Genomic DNA, 19,976 nt, shown 5'->3' with positions numbered 1-19,976 from the left:
TTGATTAACTTTTAATTTATTTGAATTATTTATTATTGTGTGCGTTCCGCTATGTGGATCCATGCTACAGTCTGCAGGGTGAAAATTTTAATATATTTTTAAATATGAATAGGTCCCAACTGCTTCCAACTCTCAGGAGTCAGCCGGTTTATATCATCTCCAATTGGGGTATGTTCTAAGGCTGAAGAGAGTGGGGAAGGGAAGGAGATGAAAAAGAGGATGGTGGGAAAGTAACTGGCTATTCAGATATGACCAGCAAACAGGATGAAGCCATTTCGGGCAGCAATCTTTCAATAGAGCGACCAGGAGTATCTACCGTTATTTGCTTTGCACCGATGGGAGTGGACATCAGAAAAAGACGAAAAAAATGTATATTTGTAGCTTTTCAAATTTCAGGAAATTTGTAATTTTCTGTCTATCCTTTTCACAATTTCACCAAGCGATGGACCACAATGAAAGTTATTCGTTTGATGCGGATCGTCGCTGTTTTGCAATAGTATAGATGAACGATGTTGATAATAATGGTTTATGGGCTACATACCTTGTTTCTACTATCTTGAGTAGGTCCTACACCCCAAGGTGAATTGTTGTAATTCTAGTAAATTAGAGTAAGGTGATTAAATCAAACCGTATAAAAATGTTTTGAAACATGCTGTTGATACTCGTATATGCATACCGAAAAGTGATAACTTGCGCCGGACACGCACTGTCGAACAGCCTTGGTCGGTATCTAAGTAAATTTTAATCCTTTTAGCCAGCAGGCACTTTCTTTAGGTATATAAATAGAATAGCGCAGGAATTCATACAAATAAAATGCCATAAAGATGCCTGCTACGTTTTTTGTGTAATCTATGTCTGCCTTTTATCATGAACTTAGAGTAAGCTTAGAAAGAAAATTGATACTCTGGTATCAGATGAATTTTTCTGTTTTTATTTTTGCTTTCTTTAAAAAGTTAACAAATGTGTTGAATTCTCACGAGGTAAATTATTTATGGTCAGGAAGCCATTGGTATAGAATTCGTCTTAAAATAGACTTTGTCCACAGACATAGGAATTAATAGACGAGAAGATAAAGGCGAGGGGTAAAATCAACTGTTGAAGAACGAAGGGAGTGAAGATGACTGTGATTCGTCAATAAATCAATCTGACAGTAAATAGGCATCTCGCATTATAATATCACCATTTACTTCTTAAAAGTAAAATCTGCTTTGAATGAATAGACATTTTTACATGGGAGCGCAAATTACTCGCCACGTTATGAACAAATTTGCGAAGTCCAAATTCGGCAAAGTAAGGCAGCTTCTATATTCAGAGTCATAGTTAGTTCAGAGTATTTAGTTAAGACACTTTTATAAATGTTCATAATTTACTTCCCAGCAACCAACCAGCTTTGTGTTTCGCGTCCAGACGTTTCTCGATGTGATAGTAACAACTGATTCATATTATGCGATGTGAATATGCTTAAAATAAAATAAAATAATGCTTATATATGGAATGTAATACGACAATTGGGTTTATTCTCTTTTTTCGCATCTATTTTTACCAGTTTTCATAGTACAAGTAAACATTTTGCCGTGTTATTTCGTAAAATGAACCGATGATGCCTCGACCATAGTTCGCACAAGAATGATGACGTCACGTTTTCAAATATCACTTGAGGCCGTACGCGAGCCCAGCCGGCTCAATGGAACCGGTATGGGGAGTGGGGATAATACGCTTTTAATCACTTAGGGCAGGTCTACTAATATTCATATGTCTATGACTTTGTCTCTGAAACTTAGAGTATTTGCCACCATAAGCAATGATTTCAAAAAAGTGCATTGGTGTAATTATTTAGTCAATGTATATTTAAGGCGATGCACTACGTTGTGTGATATTTGAAATTGAGCCGCTATCAATAACATCCCTTATGTAGATGGCGATAAGGTTTAAATTCCCGCTTAACACCATCCGCCTGTTTTGATTTATTCAAGAAAAAAACATGGCCCAAAAGTGCCTTTTATTTTATTTTGTGGATGTTGAGGCAAAAATATTTAATTTTTTTCCGATCGTTTTATAAATAAATAAATTTTCCACATTATACAATACAATCATAACTGAAAATGGGTTCGTAAGTAGGAGATTTTGAACTTTAAAGCAGTTTTCATAGGCCTTATACATTATTTTTTCTGGGCTTATAAAAAGACTTATATAAAAAATACTCGAGTATTTTAAAGGCCAAGATGTATCCTACTCGCAGTATTTAATTAAAGCATCTGAAACATTTCTAGGCGACCAAATTTTCAAACCAAAAACACATGATTTTGCATTACTACGTATGGCATCGCCTTAAGTCTTAACTGTACATCAAAGAATGTTGTTGTTTTGTCTGTAATTCAAATACAACAATAATTAAATAAAAAGCACGTAACGTAGAAATAATATTACGGACCGAGACGAATTGAAGAGACAATATTTTTTCACATCAAAGTGTTCATTAAACCACCAGCGGTGGACAGTGGTGTCATATACTCATAAACATGGGTGATGAGTTAAAATAAATTGTCAGTCTATCCCCTATGCCAAGCACCTAGTAAAAAATACTAGTAATTTTAATAAAATAAAATTTATTAACTTAATTTTTTTTAAAGGGTGGTAATTTTTTTAACCTTTTCAAGTATGTTATTTTCTTATTCGTGTTCTAGAGTTGGGATGTAAATCAAATCATTCCAAACAAGACCCATCTTAATCTCTATTTATATCTTTCTTTCTGTTTCAAAACAAATCCAGTCTCCCACCGTGGAACCATGATCTCGCCAAATCCCGGGAAGATTTTCTGGATGGGAAGAAATCTCCCCACAATAGAGTTATCCTTCAATAAACACGGCAATTGCTTTCGCTGATCTCCTAACAACACAAGCTGCTTCTGTTTAAGGGAAGGGGTTAAGTCTAGCTTTCGCGCGAATATTGCTAAGGGTAGAAATAATAATGGGGTCTGACGAAGAGGTACGAGAATGATTGAGATCTGAGGAAAAAGATTGTATTACGCATTGTATTTTTCGGACGCAGTCGTCGAAAGATTATTTCTTGTGTCTTATTATTATTTTTCCGATAGACGAGATCATTGTGTAGGTATTAGTGTTCCTGCTAACAATGTTCCCAGTAATAATGTTTCTGCTAATAAGGTTCCTTGTCAAAATATCCCAGCTAAAATGTTCCCAATAATAATGTCCCTGATAAAATATCCCCAATAAAAATGTTTTCTGTAATAATTTACCTGCTAAAAATGTTCCATGTCACTAAGTCCCGGGTTAAAATGTTCCCAATAATCATTTTCCTACTAACAATGTTCCCTGTCAAAATGTCCCCAGTTAAAATGTTCCCAGTTATAATATTCCCTGCCTAAATGTTCCTAGCCAATACTTAAATTGTTTATTTTTTCTTTTATTTGGAAACCAACAGATATAATATTTTATGTTTTTTTTTATTTAATAAATATTTAGATGATGCAGTAGATTTTCTTTTGACTATCACACTAGGCTAATGTCCGTGTTGTGGTAGTCTCCTCGAGACTCACTATTGTTATTATTTTATTTATTTGGGTTCTTTGCACCACCAATTAAGTGCAACTATTACCTGGCAATATTTTAGCAGGGAACGTTTTGACCGGAGGTATTTTCGAAGGGAACATTTTACTGGAAAAATTATTACCGTCCACGAATTTTGAGTTAGGTAACAGTGGCGGTCCGTGACTTTTCGGAGAGCTAGACCATAAGATTGAAAAATACTGCAATATTCATGTTTTTGTAGCTGAAATCTGAAAAAAAAAAAAAATTTAAATTAAAATTTTGTTTGTGACAATTTTCATGATTATTTCAGTTTGGGGAAGACAAAATAGAAAAACATCTATAAAAAATTAAAATTTCGATAAAAGTCATATTTTTCAGCTACAACATCGTTTCTTAATATTATCACTCTAGCTTACTGAAATGTCAAACATTCGATAGTTTTCTCGAAAACCATTTTCAGATAAACAATAAGTTATCGAAGAAAGCAAACACTTTGTGGCTTGACATTATACAAAATGAAACAAACACTTAGTTTTAAACCACTTTATTTCGAGTTATATTAGTCGACCGGTTTCGATTGGACTCAATCTTCATCAGGACAATAAAATATAATACTAAATTATAATACAGAGTAAGGTATAAGGTAAACATAAAAGAAAGAGAAAGTATGTAGTAGAGGGAGAGAACACCTGATAAAGATTGAGTCCAATCGAAACCGGTCGACTAATATAACTCGAAATAAAGTGGTTAAAAACTAAGTGTTTGTTTCATTTTGTAAACAATAAGTGTTTTATAATACAGCTACCATGGTGTGACTGTCTACATTAATATAACTAGGGAATCCTTGAAGTAGGGATAATTTTTGAGGGAAGTGAAGAAATAAAATTGTTTCATTAGTCAATTAATAAAATTATTTTTTAACGGAAATGAATCAAGAAGTTAATTTTTCACTGTAGAAAAATTTAAGCCTGGGCCATGTTTTTTTATTTCGGTTATCAAATAGAGTTCTAAAAAATGGTTCAATCAATAAAGGTAACTTTCCGTTACCATAAAAAGTGACGCGACGGTCAGAAGTTTCGCTTTCAAATCAGTGTAAAGTGACGCAACGGTCAGAAATTTCACTGTCGAATCAGTAAAAAGTGACCCGACGGTCAAAAGTTTTTCTGTCAAATCAGTAAAAAGTGACGAGACGGTCAGAAGTTTCACTATCAAATCTTTAAAAAAACTTTTCGATTATTTGTTCCATCCGTTCTCTCATCACAAAGGCTGATAGCATTTCATTCGTTTCGCGTAAAAATAAAAGTGAAGTGTTTGCCAGTCTAATTAAAGATAATTGTACAAGAGAGAGTACTAAGAATTTCTTTTCACGTAAATATCCCTAAAAATGTTATGGGTCCTTAAACCTAATTTTTAAGCGCCTCTAAGAATTAAAAAAAACAATAGAATTTTAACCCTGAGGATTCCTTACTGTCTGCGTTAAAATCTGTTTATTGGATTCTTTGTATTTTATTCATTGTCGTTAAAGTTTAATGACATGGATTAATTTAAAAGTAAAGCGATTTTCATAGCTGATTAAGTGTATGCTTGATTTTGTTATTTTAAGTAAGGCTCTTGACTAGCAAGCTAATGGTCGCTACCACTAGTCAAGGTTACCACTCATATGGTTACAACACAATAAAAAAAATACACAGATTTAGGAAATGAGATTAAAAGAATTTGGCATTCTCAGACTATAAAAATATTACCATTTGTTATTTTGGCTACTGGCATTATAATTAGAGTATTAGATCTGTCAAAGAATTTATTTATAAAAATGCAAAAATCAGTAATTTTAAATACATGTAGGATTACGAAAGATTTTATAAATATTTTTATATTGAGGGATCAGTAGGATTTATAGGTAAAATTAGAAGTTCTACCGAGCCGAACCCTCTGATATGAAAATATCTGGTGTCGGTGAATTATTTTTCCATTTGATCTCTGGTGAGTTGACGTGTTGTTCTTGTATTATTTTGTATTTATTATGCTTATATAATGCACTTGCATAATGTGGATTGACTAGAATCTAGTCACTAGATGATCATTTGTGGAAAAGTGTGTGGAAGGGTTTAGTTTTTCCTGTGGGGAAGATTAAACATGGACCTAAAGTCGGAAAATAAAAATACATTATTACTATTAATATTATCATAATTATGGTACTCTAATATTATTAAAATAATTACCGTAGTGTGTATTATTATGTTATTAAAATTAAAGTCAATCCCATGTATGTTGTAACATCTTTTGTGGACGACCTGTATATATTATCTTTGATGCACGTTCCAGAGGAACGTACAAGATGCATTCATCATCGTCCTGGTGTAAGATCACAATTCAGAATTGAAATATTGCTTGAAATGGCTTTGGCCGTGTTTGGTGACCAGGTCTGAATAGCAAGTTACTTCCCCTACTTCCTCTTACCATCTCCCTCCCATACTTTTAAAACCTTCAGTCTCACAAAATACCCCAATTGGGGATGCCATAGTCTCACTGGTTCCAGACGTTTGGGAACAATTGGGACTCTTGTACCGTTTAAGATTAAAAAATAAAATATATATTGTATCCTGGCTTTGGTCGAGGTGGTTTTGGACTAGCGTTGTTTTTACAGACCAAAATTGTGAAAGGAACATTTGGATTGCACTTGGAACGCAATAAACAATAATAATAGGCTGAAGATACTGAAAACATTACATACGTGTCAGTACGTTAGTGTATTTACAGAAACTCTGCTTTTTAAAACGTTTACCGTTATGTCAGTAAAAAGATATGGAAGTGTTTGTGACGTCATTTGTACCGTGGTTAGAATTTGAGATATGAAATTAACGGCTTTCACCAGCACATCATTTAAATCGGAAATGCAGATGACATATCATCCATTAAAACATTATTTCAGTCGTTTTTTTTCCTCTAATTTATTATCGCTATAAAAACCACATCGTTATGAAAAATTTCACTTACTGAATGAGGTGAATGTTAGAATTTATATTATGTAATTATAATATTTGTGAAAGAAGATTACACAACTACCCCGACGATGGACACTGTAACGCTGTCCGAAACGTTGGCTAAAGAAAGAGGTAGCCCAACACGGTATAATACCCCCAAATAAGCGAAGCTAGAAGTCCACAATGGAGTGCTGGTACCTACCCTTACGTATGGCAGTGAGGCATGGAACTGGCAGAAGTATAATGAAAACTGCAGAAATGAGATCCCTGAGGCGTATGTGTGGTAAATTTGGAGATCCGCAAATAATGCAAGTCTGAGTAAATTAATAAAAGGAGGCTTAGATTTTTCAGGCATGTTGAGCAAATTAACAAAGAAAGGAGTGTAAGGAGAATATGTGACGTAAATGTGAATGGTAAATGAAGTTGGGGACGCCCCAATAATAAGTGCATCAGATAATTGAGTTAGGCCATCTCAGGAGTCAGAATAATAGAAGAGTATACATGAGACTCTGCCTACCCCTGCGGGGAAACGGCGTGATGGTTAGTTATTTAGTTAGGACTGAATCTTTGATTGCGCACATCATAAGGTTCAGGGGACTACGTAGGAACAAGTATGCACGTGTTTGGCAGTTTAAACTCATACAAATAATCCTAGATAATTATTACAATACTGACAAGGCTACACTGTTCATAATGCATTTATCATTTGTGAGGAAAACGCGGCCGTAGAAAATATAATTGCATTATTGTGAAGCGATGCACAGAACTTGGAAACGATGGACGTTGGCCACAAAAACTATAAAACTTAACGAACCACAAACAGAGCACTCTGAAACCGAAATATAGACCTCACAAAGTAATACATTATGGTTTATGATACACGTGGCGGCGAGGTTACGTGACATTTTAAAAACTAAATTTTTGTTTTTCTAGAACATTCTTGTCTGAAAAATCGTTGAATTGTATTTTTCCGGAAATGTATACTGATCAGTCTTTTTCATTAAAAATGCAGAAAAATATGTAAATACATATCACGGAAGTTTTAACAAATTACCCTTTTGATACGTGAAGGAGCATAAAATATTGATTTGCGTACATACTTGTTTACTTTATGTGTCTGATGAAAGGTAATTTATTATTCTTTAAAAAAAAAACAAATAATCCCGGGTTATGAATAAACTGACAATATTTGAAAATCTGCTACTACCATCACAGTCAGACAAAATGTTGTTTGTGTCGTATGAAGGACTTAGCCAGCCGGGAAATTGAACTCACGACGACTGTACGAAGAAAAATGAGTATTGCTGATTTATTAATTTTTTTTTCAGATGTGATGGCAGGCTATTTCATAAAAAACTAAGCAATACGTGTTCATGCATCTGCGTTTATCCTAATAAATATAATGACGAAATGCAAAAATATTAGAATTTTTATCAGCACTTTTTCTAACATTCCCATAACATATTCGAGTTTTACTGATAGTTTGTTAGGAAACCTGTCAATTCTTTCGTTAAAGGCCTGCAGTCCAGTTTTCAACCGGAATACGAATATTTTGAACAGATTTTTAACAAACTAGCAATATTTTATATTACTATGTTTTCTCCGTGTGGGATGAAAACAGGCGCGATGCCAACTCAGCCACTGATCGGGTGATGTTATCATTAGTCAAGCAGATCCGCAAAAGGTATCGAAAAGAAATCATACTAATTTTACTGTAATAAATAACGGTATATTTATTATGTTCCCATTACTATTTGTCGCATTGGATATGCGACAAATAATACTGCAGGTAGGAACGTTTATAACAGCTTTCGCGTGGGGTTTGGAAGAATATTGTTATTTTGAAAACTTGAAACAGAGTTATTAAAAGAAAGTAGTACTTTCCTACGAATAAAACGAGCCAAAAAAAATCAAAATTTTATGATAATTCTTCAAAAACATCTCGCAAACGTAATCCAAATAAATAAAGATGCTTTGACCGCAATTTTTTTTTTTATATAATATATTGATTTATCGCCCAACATATTTTATGATGTCTGAAATCAGATATATGAAGACTAAATGAAAAGCAATTCTGTCGTTTTATGAAACCTGCCAAATATCATTAACGAAATGACCAGACAAAAAAATAACAAAAATTACTATACGATAAATTCCTAATTTTGACACAGACATTTTATTGCAACGTGCTTTAAGAGAAATTGATTTCCCAGTAGTACTATTTTAGGAAATAAATCAATAATTTGACTGGATAAAAAACGGTACATTTCATAAAAGCTATGGAAGGATTGAATCACAGAATAATTTGCTTTATTATAGTTGTATGTATGTGAAAGCGGAAAATAGAAACAATAAAAAAATACGATATTATTTATGTACTCTCCAGAAATTTTTGATATTTGAATTATAATACTTTTCTATACACATGTACATCAGAACATAATTCACTTATCACGTGTCATGTATATAATATTCAAAACCTGTAATAAACCACATAAACAAAATATTGATGGCCCGAAGGTCACGGGTCACGAATACAAAATGGCATTTTAAAAGTTCAATTTTAAATTAAAAAAAATTTACTTCGTTCATGTATTGTTTCACAGTGTTTTCACACAAACGAAGTATTGAATTCTGTAAGTCTAAACTTAAACTTTAGGGTGCACAGTTTACACCCGCGCTGTGCAAACGGGTTCTCACAGAGCATCGGATCATTCTAAGTTCGAAAGTGGAAGATACTCACACCCTGGTGACAGACGACTATTGTAGAGAAACCGTTGCTAGAAATTACATTAGCTATGTTTAGCGACCATTTGTGCAAATCCAGTTCCTTCCTGTTCGCACTGCCTGGTAATTTTGAAAAAATTGGGGATGACATATATATATATATTTTTTAAAAATTTAATTTGTACAATATTTTATCCTACAAAACTGATCAATCAGTTTGATTGTAAGAAATCTCTCACTTTTCCTATTTATTTGCTTATAATAATATATTTAAATCTCAACTTGATATCTTAATGTGTAATACATAATTTTTACTTAATAGTATATATCTAATTTAAAAATACTTACTAATTATTACAATGCTTATGATCATAATGTACGATAGTAATTGTTGTATTTTTAACAATGGTTAACAGTTCTATGTATTTTTCACAATATTATTTGTTTTTGATATTATTTGGTTTTCACAGATCTTGGTATTTATCCTCAATATTATTTGTTTTCATGTTTCACGGAGGTAGAACGATCTAATTTTCGTTTTGATTTTTGAATAAGATGTCTTATTTTTAATGTTTTCAGGATATGCGTTAAATAATTCCGGAATTTTTTATCTTTTTGTTCTATCTCCGTATACATTTTTCGATATTTTAATAATAAACATTTGTGCTTCTCTATGCCTAGTAGGGTAGTTATGGTTTACAGGTTTTTTGTATTCTGTGTTCCAGAATTCATCTAGCGTTAGTTGGTAATCTACCCTACTATGTATAGAGAGCACATTACACAAAGAGAACATAGTCTCATTCCCTCCGGGCAGTTGGGACTGGTATGAAAATCGCTATTTTCCTTCCCATACCCAATGCTCATTTTCCCCAATATTAGAAATGCAATCGTTCCAGATAAAACTGCTCTCGAATATAAATATTTAACGAGTTTCAAAAATAGAAGAGTGAATAAAATCAATACGCAAAAGGTTGTTGGATATTTAGCGTCTATCTTCAGTGCCATACAAATACGCGCTAACTTCCCTTTTAGAGTGACTGAACACACAAGTAAAAAATAAGTCTTTACTTCGTGTATCTTATATCACCACGGATATGGGTATTAGGCAAAAAAAATCGCTTGGCAAATGGAGTCGGGAATTGATCGATTTAAGCACAAAAGTGGTTTTCTTTTTTTTTTAAATAATTTTATAAGAAAAGACAAAAAGATAATCACGGGAAACTGTCACAAATAATCTTAGCCATTGAATTGTATTATTTTAACGTTGTTTCCTATATGCGTTCATAATTTAATAATTTTAAATACATTATTAGTAGTTGACGCTTATATTTTTTATGTAGTAAACAAATAATTTATTTTAAATTAAGCTTTAACTAAACAAAATATTTTTTTTTGGTTTTATGTTTTCTTTTACATATTTAAAACCATTATTTTTCAATTTAAAAAACAACCGTTTTTTTTCAAAACCGAGTTCTGGCTATATAATTATTATAACGCGTGACTGCTGTTTCTCCTTCTGAAGGCTTTATCAAACTGTCATAATGCCTTCAGAAGTCGTAACAGCATCACGAGTAATAATAAATCCACAACCGAACTTGTAAAAAATTGAATTATGATTTAAATTGAATTATAATTTTACTGAATATATAAAATTAAAACTAAAATTTAAATGGAGAATTATTTTTTATTATAGCGCGCGAATTGCTAGAAACAGTAATCCACGTAATTGCAAATTCCAAATCCTGCGAGAAAGTTCCACATGTTTCCATGATCGAAAATTTTGTTGCGTAGTACATACTCTCAGTATCGCCCTGATTACTTGAAATGATTTTAGTCGTGTTTAGTAATCAGATCTGCTTAGCCAGGTACTTGTCTTCACTGCCTCCAGTCACACAACATAGCCGTGAGTGTTAATGCCATAGTAAGAACCTCTTAAATATAATTAATTTTTGTAAATCTCACACATACTTTAATTACAATAATCCATAAGCACCTAAGTGTGTAGCCATAATAAATTGATATGTATTAAAAAAAGTTATAATTTTTTAAGGTTACAATAATTTTACCGTGAATAAATAACACGGAGGAATACATAACATTACGAAAGCAAAAGAAACAATTAGCTGTGTATTTTATTAAAGTGCATAAGGCACATGCCTAAATTTCTGGTAATATGAATATTATTTTAGTATTATTTAAACCGATTTGTCAGTATTAGCCGGCTATCTAGCGCAGAAAAGTCCCACAACGAGTTGCGCTGCAAATCGTTATCTTACTTTATCGAACTTTATTTTTCTGTGGAAGATCTCGTTATTTCGGTGTTCACTCGCCGGCGGTCAATGCACAAATGATGTCGCAGGTCGCAGTTTATTCTGGAGCAGAGGCGTATTTATCGTGCCCAGTAAAAGCACCGGGTACACCTGGTTCCTAAGTATTTGTAAATATCACAGGTCCCGAAGTAAAAAATACCAGTTCAAAATACCAGTTACAAAATACTCGTAAGTATTTTATACCCAGTATTTATTACTTTCCGTCCCCAGTCCCAGATACTACAATCCCCAGGTAGGTTTAAAATATTTGTGAGTATTTTGTAACAGGTATTTTTTTTAACTGTACTCACTGTACCCAGTAACGAAAAGTACTCACAGGATCCACTATATTTACTCAAGACATGCTGGAAGTCTCCGGCTCCTAAATGATTGTAACGTTGTTTCGTTCCTGGTTCTTTAGGTTTCTGAGGTTATGACAGGTCTATCTCTTCTGACGTCAATAACAATAAATAATTTTTTTTTGTTATTTTTAATGTAAGCCGATTCGTAGTAAAAATTAATCGAAAAATATAATAATAGTGGTTTTACTTTCAATAAATAATTTGATGATGATATTTCACTATTACCACAAAAAATTGTTTTTGTTTTCCTTAACACAGGAATTTTTTATAGGCCAGTGTTTTTCGCTCGCATTTAAAATATCCAAAAGCTTTTCCATTCCATTTAACACTTTCTTAATTTAAATTATGGCGAATAAGAGAATACAGAAAAGAGAGTTTTATGACTGTGTTGTGTGTTTTGGTTTCTTTGTGTAGATAATTATAATAAAGTGTTGTGTGATGCCATTAAATATGAATACCTTATTTGTAAATAGAAATTTAAATGTTTTATGCACACCATAATTATTTATGTTGCTGTCTATTAAGGTATTTGTATTTTTGTTTAATTACCTGTGATGCTTTGGACCTCAGAGCTGGTTGATACTTCCGCCTAACCCTTCGGGGACAACACACGCAGAGAATTCTCAAGAAGGCTCTGAAAAGAAGGAAACGCACAGGTTATAATTTAAAATTATAATAATCTTATATTAGTTGAAATTCAACACGGTATTTTCACTGTTTTTTAAACTTGTAAAGCTATTGTGCTATGGCGGAATGTAACTTTATTTCAAATATTAATTCTCCAACTAGGGTACAAGGTAATTCAAGCTCATGTTTGAATCATATTTATACCAGAAACATAAAAAATTCAAATGCATTTGTAATGCAGACTACACGTACATCACTGCACCATAGCAATCAGTATCCCAAACTTAGCACCCAAAAAACAGAAAATAAAACACATATTAATTATCGATTATGATGCGTAATTAGATGATCTTAATACAAAAAAATTAAGATTATATTTTATTTTTTGTTTTTTTATTTTTATTTAATAAATTTTTACATGTTACCTATTTTGACACTTTTTTAACTACCATACTAGGCTAATGCCCATGTTGTGGTAGTTATACATGAAATAATAATAAAAATAACATAAAAGAACAAAAAATAATATTTTATAGATACATAAGTATGCTATATGAATCATACATGAAATAATAATAAAAATAACCTAAAAGACCAGAAAATAAGTATGCAAGTATGAATCATACAAGAAATAATAATAAAAATAACTTAAAAGAACTAAAAAATACTATTTTATAGAAACATAAGTATGCGAGAAAAAATCATACATGAAATAATAATAAAAATAACTTAGAAGAACTAAAAAATACTATTTTATAGAAACATAAGAAATAAGTAAAGAAAAAAAAACATATTTAATGATAAATAAAACTAAGAATAATTATGAAGAAACTGAAGTTAACTATGCGCTAAACTATTTTATTGGTGGAATCAATACATATATAACGAAACACACAATAATAAAACATATTTCACACAATAAAGTAAAACTCAATCCATAGATTAGTAACGGCCTTGTTAAATCTATACATAAAAGGAACCATATTCATAAAATAGCTAAAAGTGACCCACGGAACGTTACTAATAAGCAAAACTATGACCGATACCGAAATATATGCAAAAACGTTATTCGTAAATGTAAAGAGAGTTATTATAAATCCTTACTTGATAAGGATAATTCCAGCAAAAACATATGGAATGTTCTCAGAGACATAACAAAAACTCAACGAAATACTTGTACATCTATGAATGAATTAAATATTGGAAATTTGACTTTAACTGACCCTCCAATAATTGCGTATCGTATTAATCAATATTTTTCATCTGTTGGCTTTAAACTAGCAAAAATATTTTAAAAGAGACTCGGAAAACTGAAGACTCTTTAGCGTCGGAAATTAAAATAAACAATAACTCCTTTTCATTTGAAATTAAACCAACCACTGTAGAAGAGATCATAAAAATAATCAACAGTCTTAAAACTACACATGCAAAGGGACCAGATAGTCTAAATACACAAATAATAAAAAAATTAAAAAAAAAATAATAATAAGAAACCTTCCTAGTTGAAATGTTATGTATCTTTTCAAAATAAATAAATAAAAACCCTCTTACTAATGAATGTATTTCAAATTTTACTAAACCATTTGTGGATGGTAAACGGTTTGTTTATCAGTTGCATAAAGTTAAAAAGTTTATAAGTAAAGGCCCAAGGGTGTAAAACAACAACAACAACAACAAAAACAAGAGAAAATAATGTTTGTGTCGAGTGATTTCCATTAAAAATGAGAGATTCAAGAAACTATGGGGGTATCGCTAAATATGTTCAGAATCTGCCACTACAGTGGGATGTTATAATATATAGTTGACTCAAGAAATTGGAAGAAGATTAAATAGATTCTTTGGAAAGGAATATGGAAAATTTCGGGGTTTCTTAGAAGATATTAGTTACTGTTTTTGATTGCGGCCAAAAAGGAAGATTTATACGGTTAATCATAATTGCGAAAATAAATTTGACGTCTTTTTTTACCACGATGTTCACTTCATGTTTCTAATTTGATTTTTTTTTATTAAATTGTTCAATGAACACATCTAATGATTTAGTCATCGAACTACGGTAGTGGATAGTCGTGCTCTGTGTTTGACGAATTGCCTACCTGCTGTCGCGGACTTCGTACAGATAAGAAATTATTGTTACATTTTTGTTTTCTATTATTTGTTTGTTATATTTAGGTTTTGAAATTCGTGTGTACAGTCAATCAAATAGACTGTATTATTGTTTTTTTTTGTTAATTAATTTATAAATATGGAGGAAGATGAAGATCGACCTCCTGACCCCGAGTCCATATTTAATATTGGAGATGAGTATGAATCGGATGTTTCTATAATACTCCCTTCCAGAAAACGAAGACCATCGCTCTGTCTTAATGTACCTCCCAAAATTAAACCTTCGCAATCCGATGAAACCTCAAACCCTAAGGAAATTCGTAAGGATACCATATTATCAGAATCTAAAAATACTGAACTAAGTTATTCCCCATCCTCCTCGGCTCCATTCATTGTCAATGTCCAAAGTACTGAACAAGGAAAAATTATTCATCCTCTGGATTTCGGGAAATTCATTTTTAGTTCAAAAAACAATAACCTTGGCATAGTTAACGGATCTATTAAGCCGGAAGGCCGCTATAAGTTATCCCTAGAATTTAAATCCGCAAACTTTGCAAATGAATTTGTCCAAAAAATTGATACGCTTTCACACCACAAATTTAAAGCTTATATTCCAACTTACAACCTTACTAGAATGGGCCGAGTGAGAGGTATACCAACCGATCTCTCAGAATCTGAAATTGTTGATGCACTTAATGATTCTCAAGTGACCCCTAAGGTTTTAAAAGCACGTAGATTAAATTACAAAGATACATCTAATGGAACCACTACATGGAAACCCTCACAATCGGTTGTTATTACTTTTGAAGGCCAAACTTTGCCATCTCGGGTATTTATTTATTACAACGCACTCCCTGTGGAAGTATATAAATTCCCGACGATACAGTGTTTTAACTGCTGCCGTTTCGGACACTCTAAACCCATATGTCGTTCCCCTCCACGTTGTTTTCATTGCGGAGAGGACCACCCCTTTGATCTTTGCCAAAAATCATCGAATGATCCGCGTTGCATTAACTGCAAGGGAAATCATACAGCGGTTAGTGTGGCCTGTCCAGAATTGACCAGACAAAGGAATATTAAACAATCAATGGCTTCAGACAACATTTCCTATTTCCAGGCATCAAAATTATTCCCACCTGCAATAAAATCGTTTGCAGAGGTAACATCTACCTCAATTCCTTGCAATCTATCTTACTCTAAATCTCCTCCATCATCTTCTCACAGGGAAACAATTTTTATACCACTAAAACCAAAACCAAAATTTATTGCTTCTATTGATAAAAATCAACATAATGATATTTTGTTTAACCCAAATGGGAATTATAAATCTCAGACACTCAATGGGAGTGCTTTAAATAGTTCCCAATCTTCCCCTAATTTAGGGAAAGTGGTGAATGAAAATTCTGCTTTCATTCAGACTTTAATTACCCTCTTAATTTCTATTCTTTCAAACAACAATAATATACCGTCCAACGCTGCCGATTGCATTAAATCTTTACTATCCTGTCTTCCTAATGTCTCCGAAACTGAACAGAATTCTTCAGTGGAATATCAGAAGTCTAATCTGTAATAAATTTGAACTTGTAAAATTACTCGATGAACATGAAATTTCAGTTGCCGCTATTTCTGAAACGTGGTTTAAACCCTCGTATCTATTTAAGATTTCGGGATATAATTGTCTTAGACATGATAGACTGGATGGTAAAGGTGGCGCTGCCTTAATCATCCACGACTCTATCCCTTTCAAACCAATCATGTTTCATACTCTCTCTAACAATTTTCAGATAGTAGCAGCTGTTGTATGTGATATTACAATACTATCAATATATGTCCCTCCCTCCACTATTTTTGATGAAAACGAATGGTCATCATTTATGTCTCAGATCCGTCCCCCGTATATGTTACTGGGCGACTTTAACGCTCATTCTACCTCTTGGGGTAGTGAATTAACGAATCGTTCTGGCCGTAATCTTTTAGATTTTATTGATTCCCATAATTTATGTATTTTAAACGACGGATCTCCAACCCGATTCACCCCCCCTCAACAAAGGAAAAGTGTTGTTGATTTATCTCTCTGTTCATCTTCGGTGATACGTAAATGTTCTTGGAACATACTTAAAGACCCCCTTTCCAGTGATCATTTCCCTATTATAATCCTCTTTCACTATCTAACCACCTCGCATTCCTTTACAATTAACAATAATTTTAAATTTAAAACGAAAGATGCGAACTGGAGATTTTTTTCTTCTGTATTAGACTCTCTTGTTCACTCTGTAAAATCTTCTCTTGGGAACATCAGAACTCAATGTGAATTATTTCCTAGTATAGTTATAAAAGCAGCAGAAAAATCCATTCCAAAGCGTAAAGTTAACATTAAAACTAAACATTCGACTCCGTGGTGGGACGAAGAATGCACTCGTGCTGTTAACTCTAGAAAAGAAGCAGTTTCCATTTACCGCAAATGCATGTCTTTTGAAAATTTCTTATCAGTAAAACGCGTCCAATCAGAAACTAAACGTATTTTGAAAAATAAAAAGCGGTCTGGATGGCGAAAATTTTGTGAAAACTTGTCTCCTGAAACTCCCCAGTCATCTGTTTGGACTAATTTAAAAAAATTCGGTTCGTCATATGCTCCGGAGCGTACCAAACATATTCCGGAGGAAATTATTATAGGTTTTGCTGATAAGATTGCCCCTCCTTCAGTTGCCAGATGTGAAGAAATGCCCTCTTTTATTTCATATCCATCTCACTCTAACTGGCTAGACTCTCCTTTCTTAGTTAGTGAACTAAAACGAGTAATTAAATCTCTTTCTGACTCTTCTCCGGGTCCTGATGGAATATTATATAGCTTCTTTAAAGCATTCTCCGACATGTCGGTTGAATATTTCTTATCCTTAATTAATAACATGTTTGAAACAGGATTTATTCCGGATGTCTGGAAAGTTCAAAAAATCCTCCCGGTTTTAAAACCAGGGAAAAATCCGTCCGAAGTCTCATCCTATCGTCCTATTGCTCTTTCGTCGTGTTTAATTAAAGTAGTGGAACATTTGATAAAGAACAGATTAGAATGGTTTGTTGAAAATCACAGTATTATCCCTCCTAATCAATACGGCTTTCGGAAAAAGAAATCTACTATGGATAATTTAAGTTTGTTAACAACAGATATCCGTATTTCTCAATCCCTTAACTCTTGTACATTGGCCACATTTCTAGATCTTTCTTCAGCTTACGACGATGTATTAATTGATGTTTTGAAGGAAAAATTAATTAAAATAAAAATCCCTATTAAATTAGTTCAATTTATTATCAACTTGCTAACAGACAGATCCATTATTATCCACTCTTCCTCAAACATATTGAAGCGCAAACTTTGGAAAGGGCTACCCCAGGGGTCTGTAATCAGTCCATTATTATTTAATATTTATATTAGTGATTTAGACATTGTAATCCCTTCGTCTATTAAGCGACTTTATTTTGCGGACGATTTTCTCATATATTTATCTCACAAAAATTTATCACATGCTGCGAAGGAATTAAATTTGGCCTTACATAATATTAAAGTTTGGATGTTGACAAATGGAATGAATTTAGCTACCTCTAAAACCAAGGTAGTGGCTTTTACTCGCAAAAGAAAACTGCCTCACTTTACAGTCTCTTTTGATAATTTCCCCCTTCAAATCGTTAAGTAAATAAAATTTCTTGGCCTGCTTTTAGACCATAAGCTTTCCTGGCTCCCTCATATTCAGAACGTTTCTGCTAAGTGTGAAAAGGGGCTTAATATGATGCGAGCTGTTTCCAGAGTATGGTGGGGATCCCATCCTACTACTCTTAAACTAATGTATAATTCCCTCGTTCGAAGTCACTTGGATTATGGCACATTTCTTTTCGACCCACTTCCTAAATATCTGGATAAGAAACTTGAAAGAATCCAATCAAAAGGGCTCAGAATGATTATTGGGGCAATGCAATCTTCTCCAATTAATGCTCTTCAGATAGAATGTGTAGATCCTCCCTTATTTTTGAGAAGACAATACCTCGCGGATAGATATATCTTCAAAGCGTTATCTTTATCGCGTCACTCATTGGAACAGAGTCTCGATCGTTTGTTCAGTATTTTGAATAACAGAAAGAGGGTAATAGATAGAGATCGGTTCCCTCTCTTATTAAAAAGTTTTCTATCATTTAGATCTCTGTCTTCTAACCTTCAAAATCTACAAGATGATCCAATCCTTCCTATTTACAGTACCCCGTTTAATGCTATTAATTTTATCCCAAACGTAATAATTTCTGACTTCCGGACGAACATTTTATCATCAGCTAATAACTTTCAAAATGTTGAAGAACATTTTAAAAACTTTATATTTTCAAAGTTTCCTGGATTTTCCCTCATATACACAGATGGTTCCAAATCCGACCACAAAGAATGTGGCGCATCGGTATATATTCCTGAATTCAATGTTAATCTGTCTTATAAATTGCCTAAAGAAATTTCCATATTTACTGCAGAATGCTTCGCAATTGAACAAGCTTTAATTCAAATCCAACTCCTCAATATTCGTCGAGCCTTACTGTGTACTGACTCTCTAAGTGCAGTATTAAAAATTTCCTCTAATATCGTTCGAAGTCCAGAAGACTATGTTATTTGTAATATTAAAAACATCCTCGATTCTTTAAACGAATCTATGTTTGAGACAATACTGGTTTGGGTGCCTGGCCATCTAGGAATTGAGGGTAACGAGCAAGCTGATTCTCTCGCTAAACTTGGAACTGTATCTGGTTCTATTCCTTTAGATTTTAAAATTCCTGTCTCTGACGTCTTCTCTATTCTTAAATCCAACATGTCTCGTTCCTGGGAAGAAAATTGGACAATCACGAAAACTCAAACTGGATCTTTCTATGCTGGAATACAAAATCATATTCCAAGTAAACCCTGGTTCCACGGAATAAAAAAGTCCAAAAGATTTATTTCCTGTATCTCGAGAATGAGAATTGGCCACTGCTCTATAGCAACTCATTTGTTTAAAATTCGGGTACTCGAAAGTTCATTATGCCAGTGTGGTGTGGAGGATGAGACTCTTGACCGTGTCTTCTTCAATTGTAAAAACCATTCTTCTTTCAAGGGCATGTATCGATTGCTTATTAAAATCACCCACCAGTCTCCCCTTAGTATTCCATATTTGCTGTCTCTCAACAACTCTCGCGTATATTCTATTCTTTATAAGTTTATAGATTTGAATGACTTTAATATATGATATGTCCAGTCCCCTTATAGATAATTCACATCAGTTTAACCATATATCTTAACCCAATCGGCAC

At 33.0% G+C, this 19,976-nt stretch overlaps 1 protein-coding gene across 1 annotated transcript in view; it reads right to left on the bottom strand.

Moving 5' to 3' along the window:
- The window catches only part of Dop1R2 (dopamine receptor 2), a 421,695-nt gene that overhangs the window by 21,589 nt on the left and 380,130 nt on the right, over positions 1-19,976 (bottom strand). Inside the window, exon 2 of the mRNA XM_089640588.1 lies at positions 12,480-12,564. Coding sequence (XP_089496714.1) covers positions 12,480-12,564 — 85 coding nt within the window. The remainder of the gene's footprint in view (positions 1-12,479; positions 12,565-19,976) is intronic.

Source organism: Hesperophylax consimilis, chromosome 15 (genome assembly GCF_061612785.1).
Source record: "Hesperophylax consimilis isolate HC1 chromosome 15, BYU_Hcon_1.0, whole genome shotgun sequence".
NCBI classification, from domain to species: Eukaryota; Metazoa; Arthropoda; class Insecta; order Trichoptera; family Limnephilidae; genus Hesperophylax; species Hesperophylax consimilis.
The sequence above is the reverse complement of the archived record's forward strand: the minus strand, read 5'-3'. Positions and strand labels throughout refer to the sequence as shown.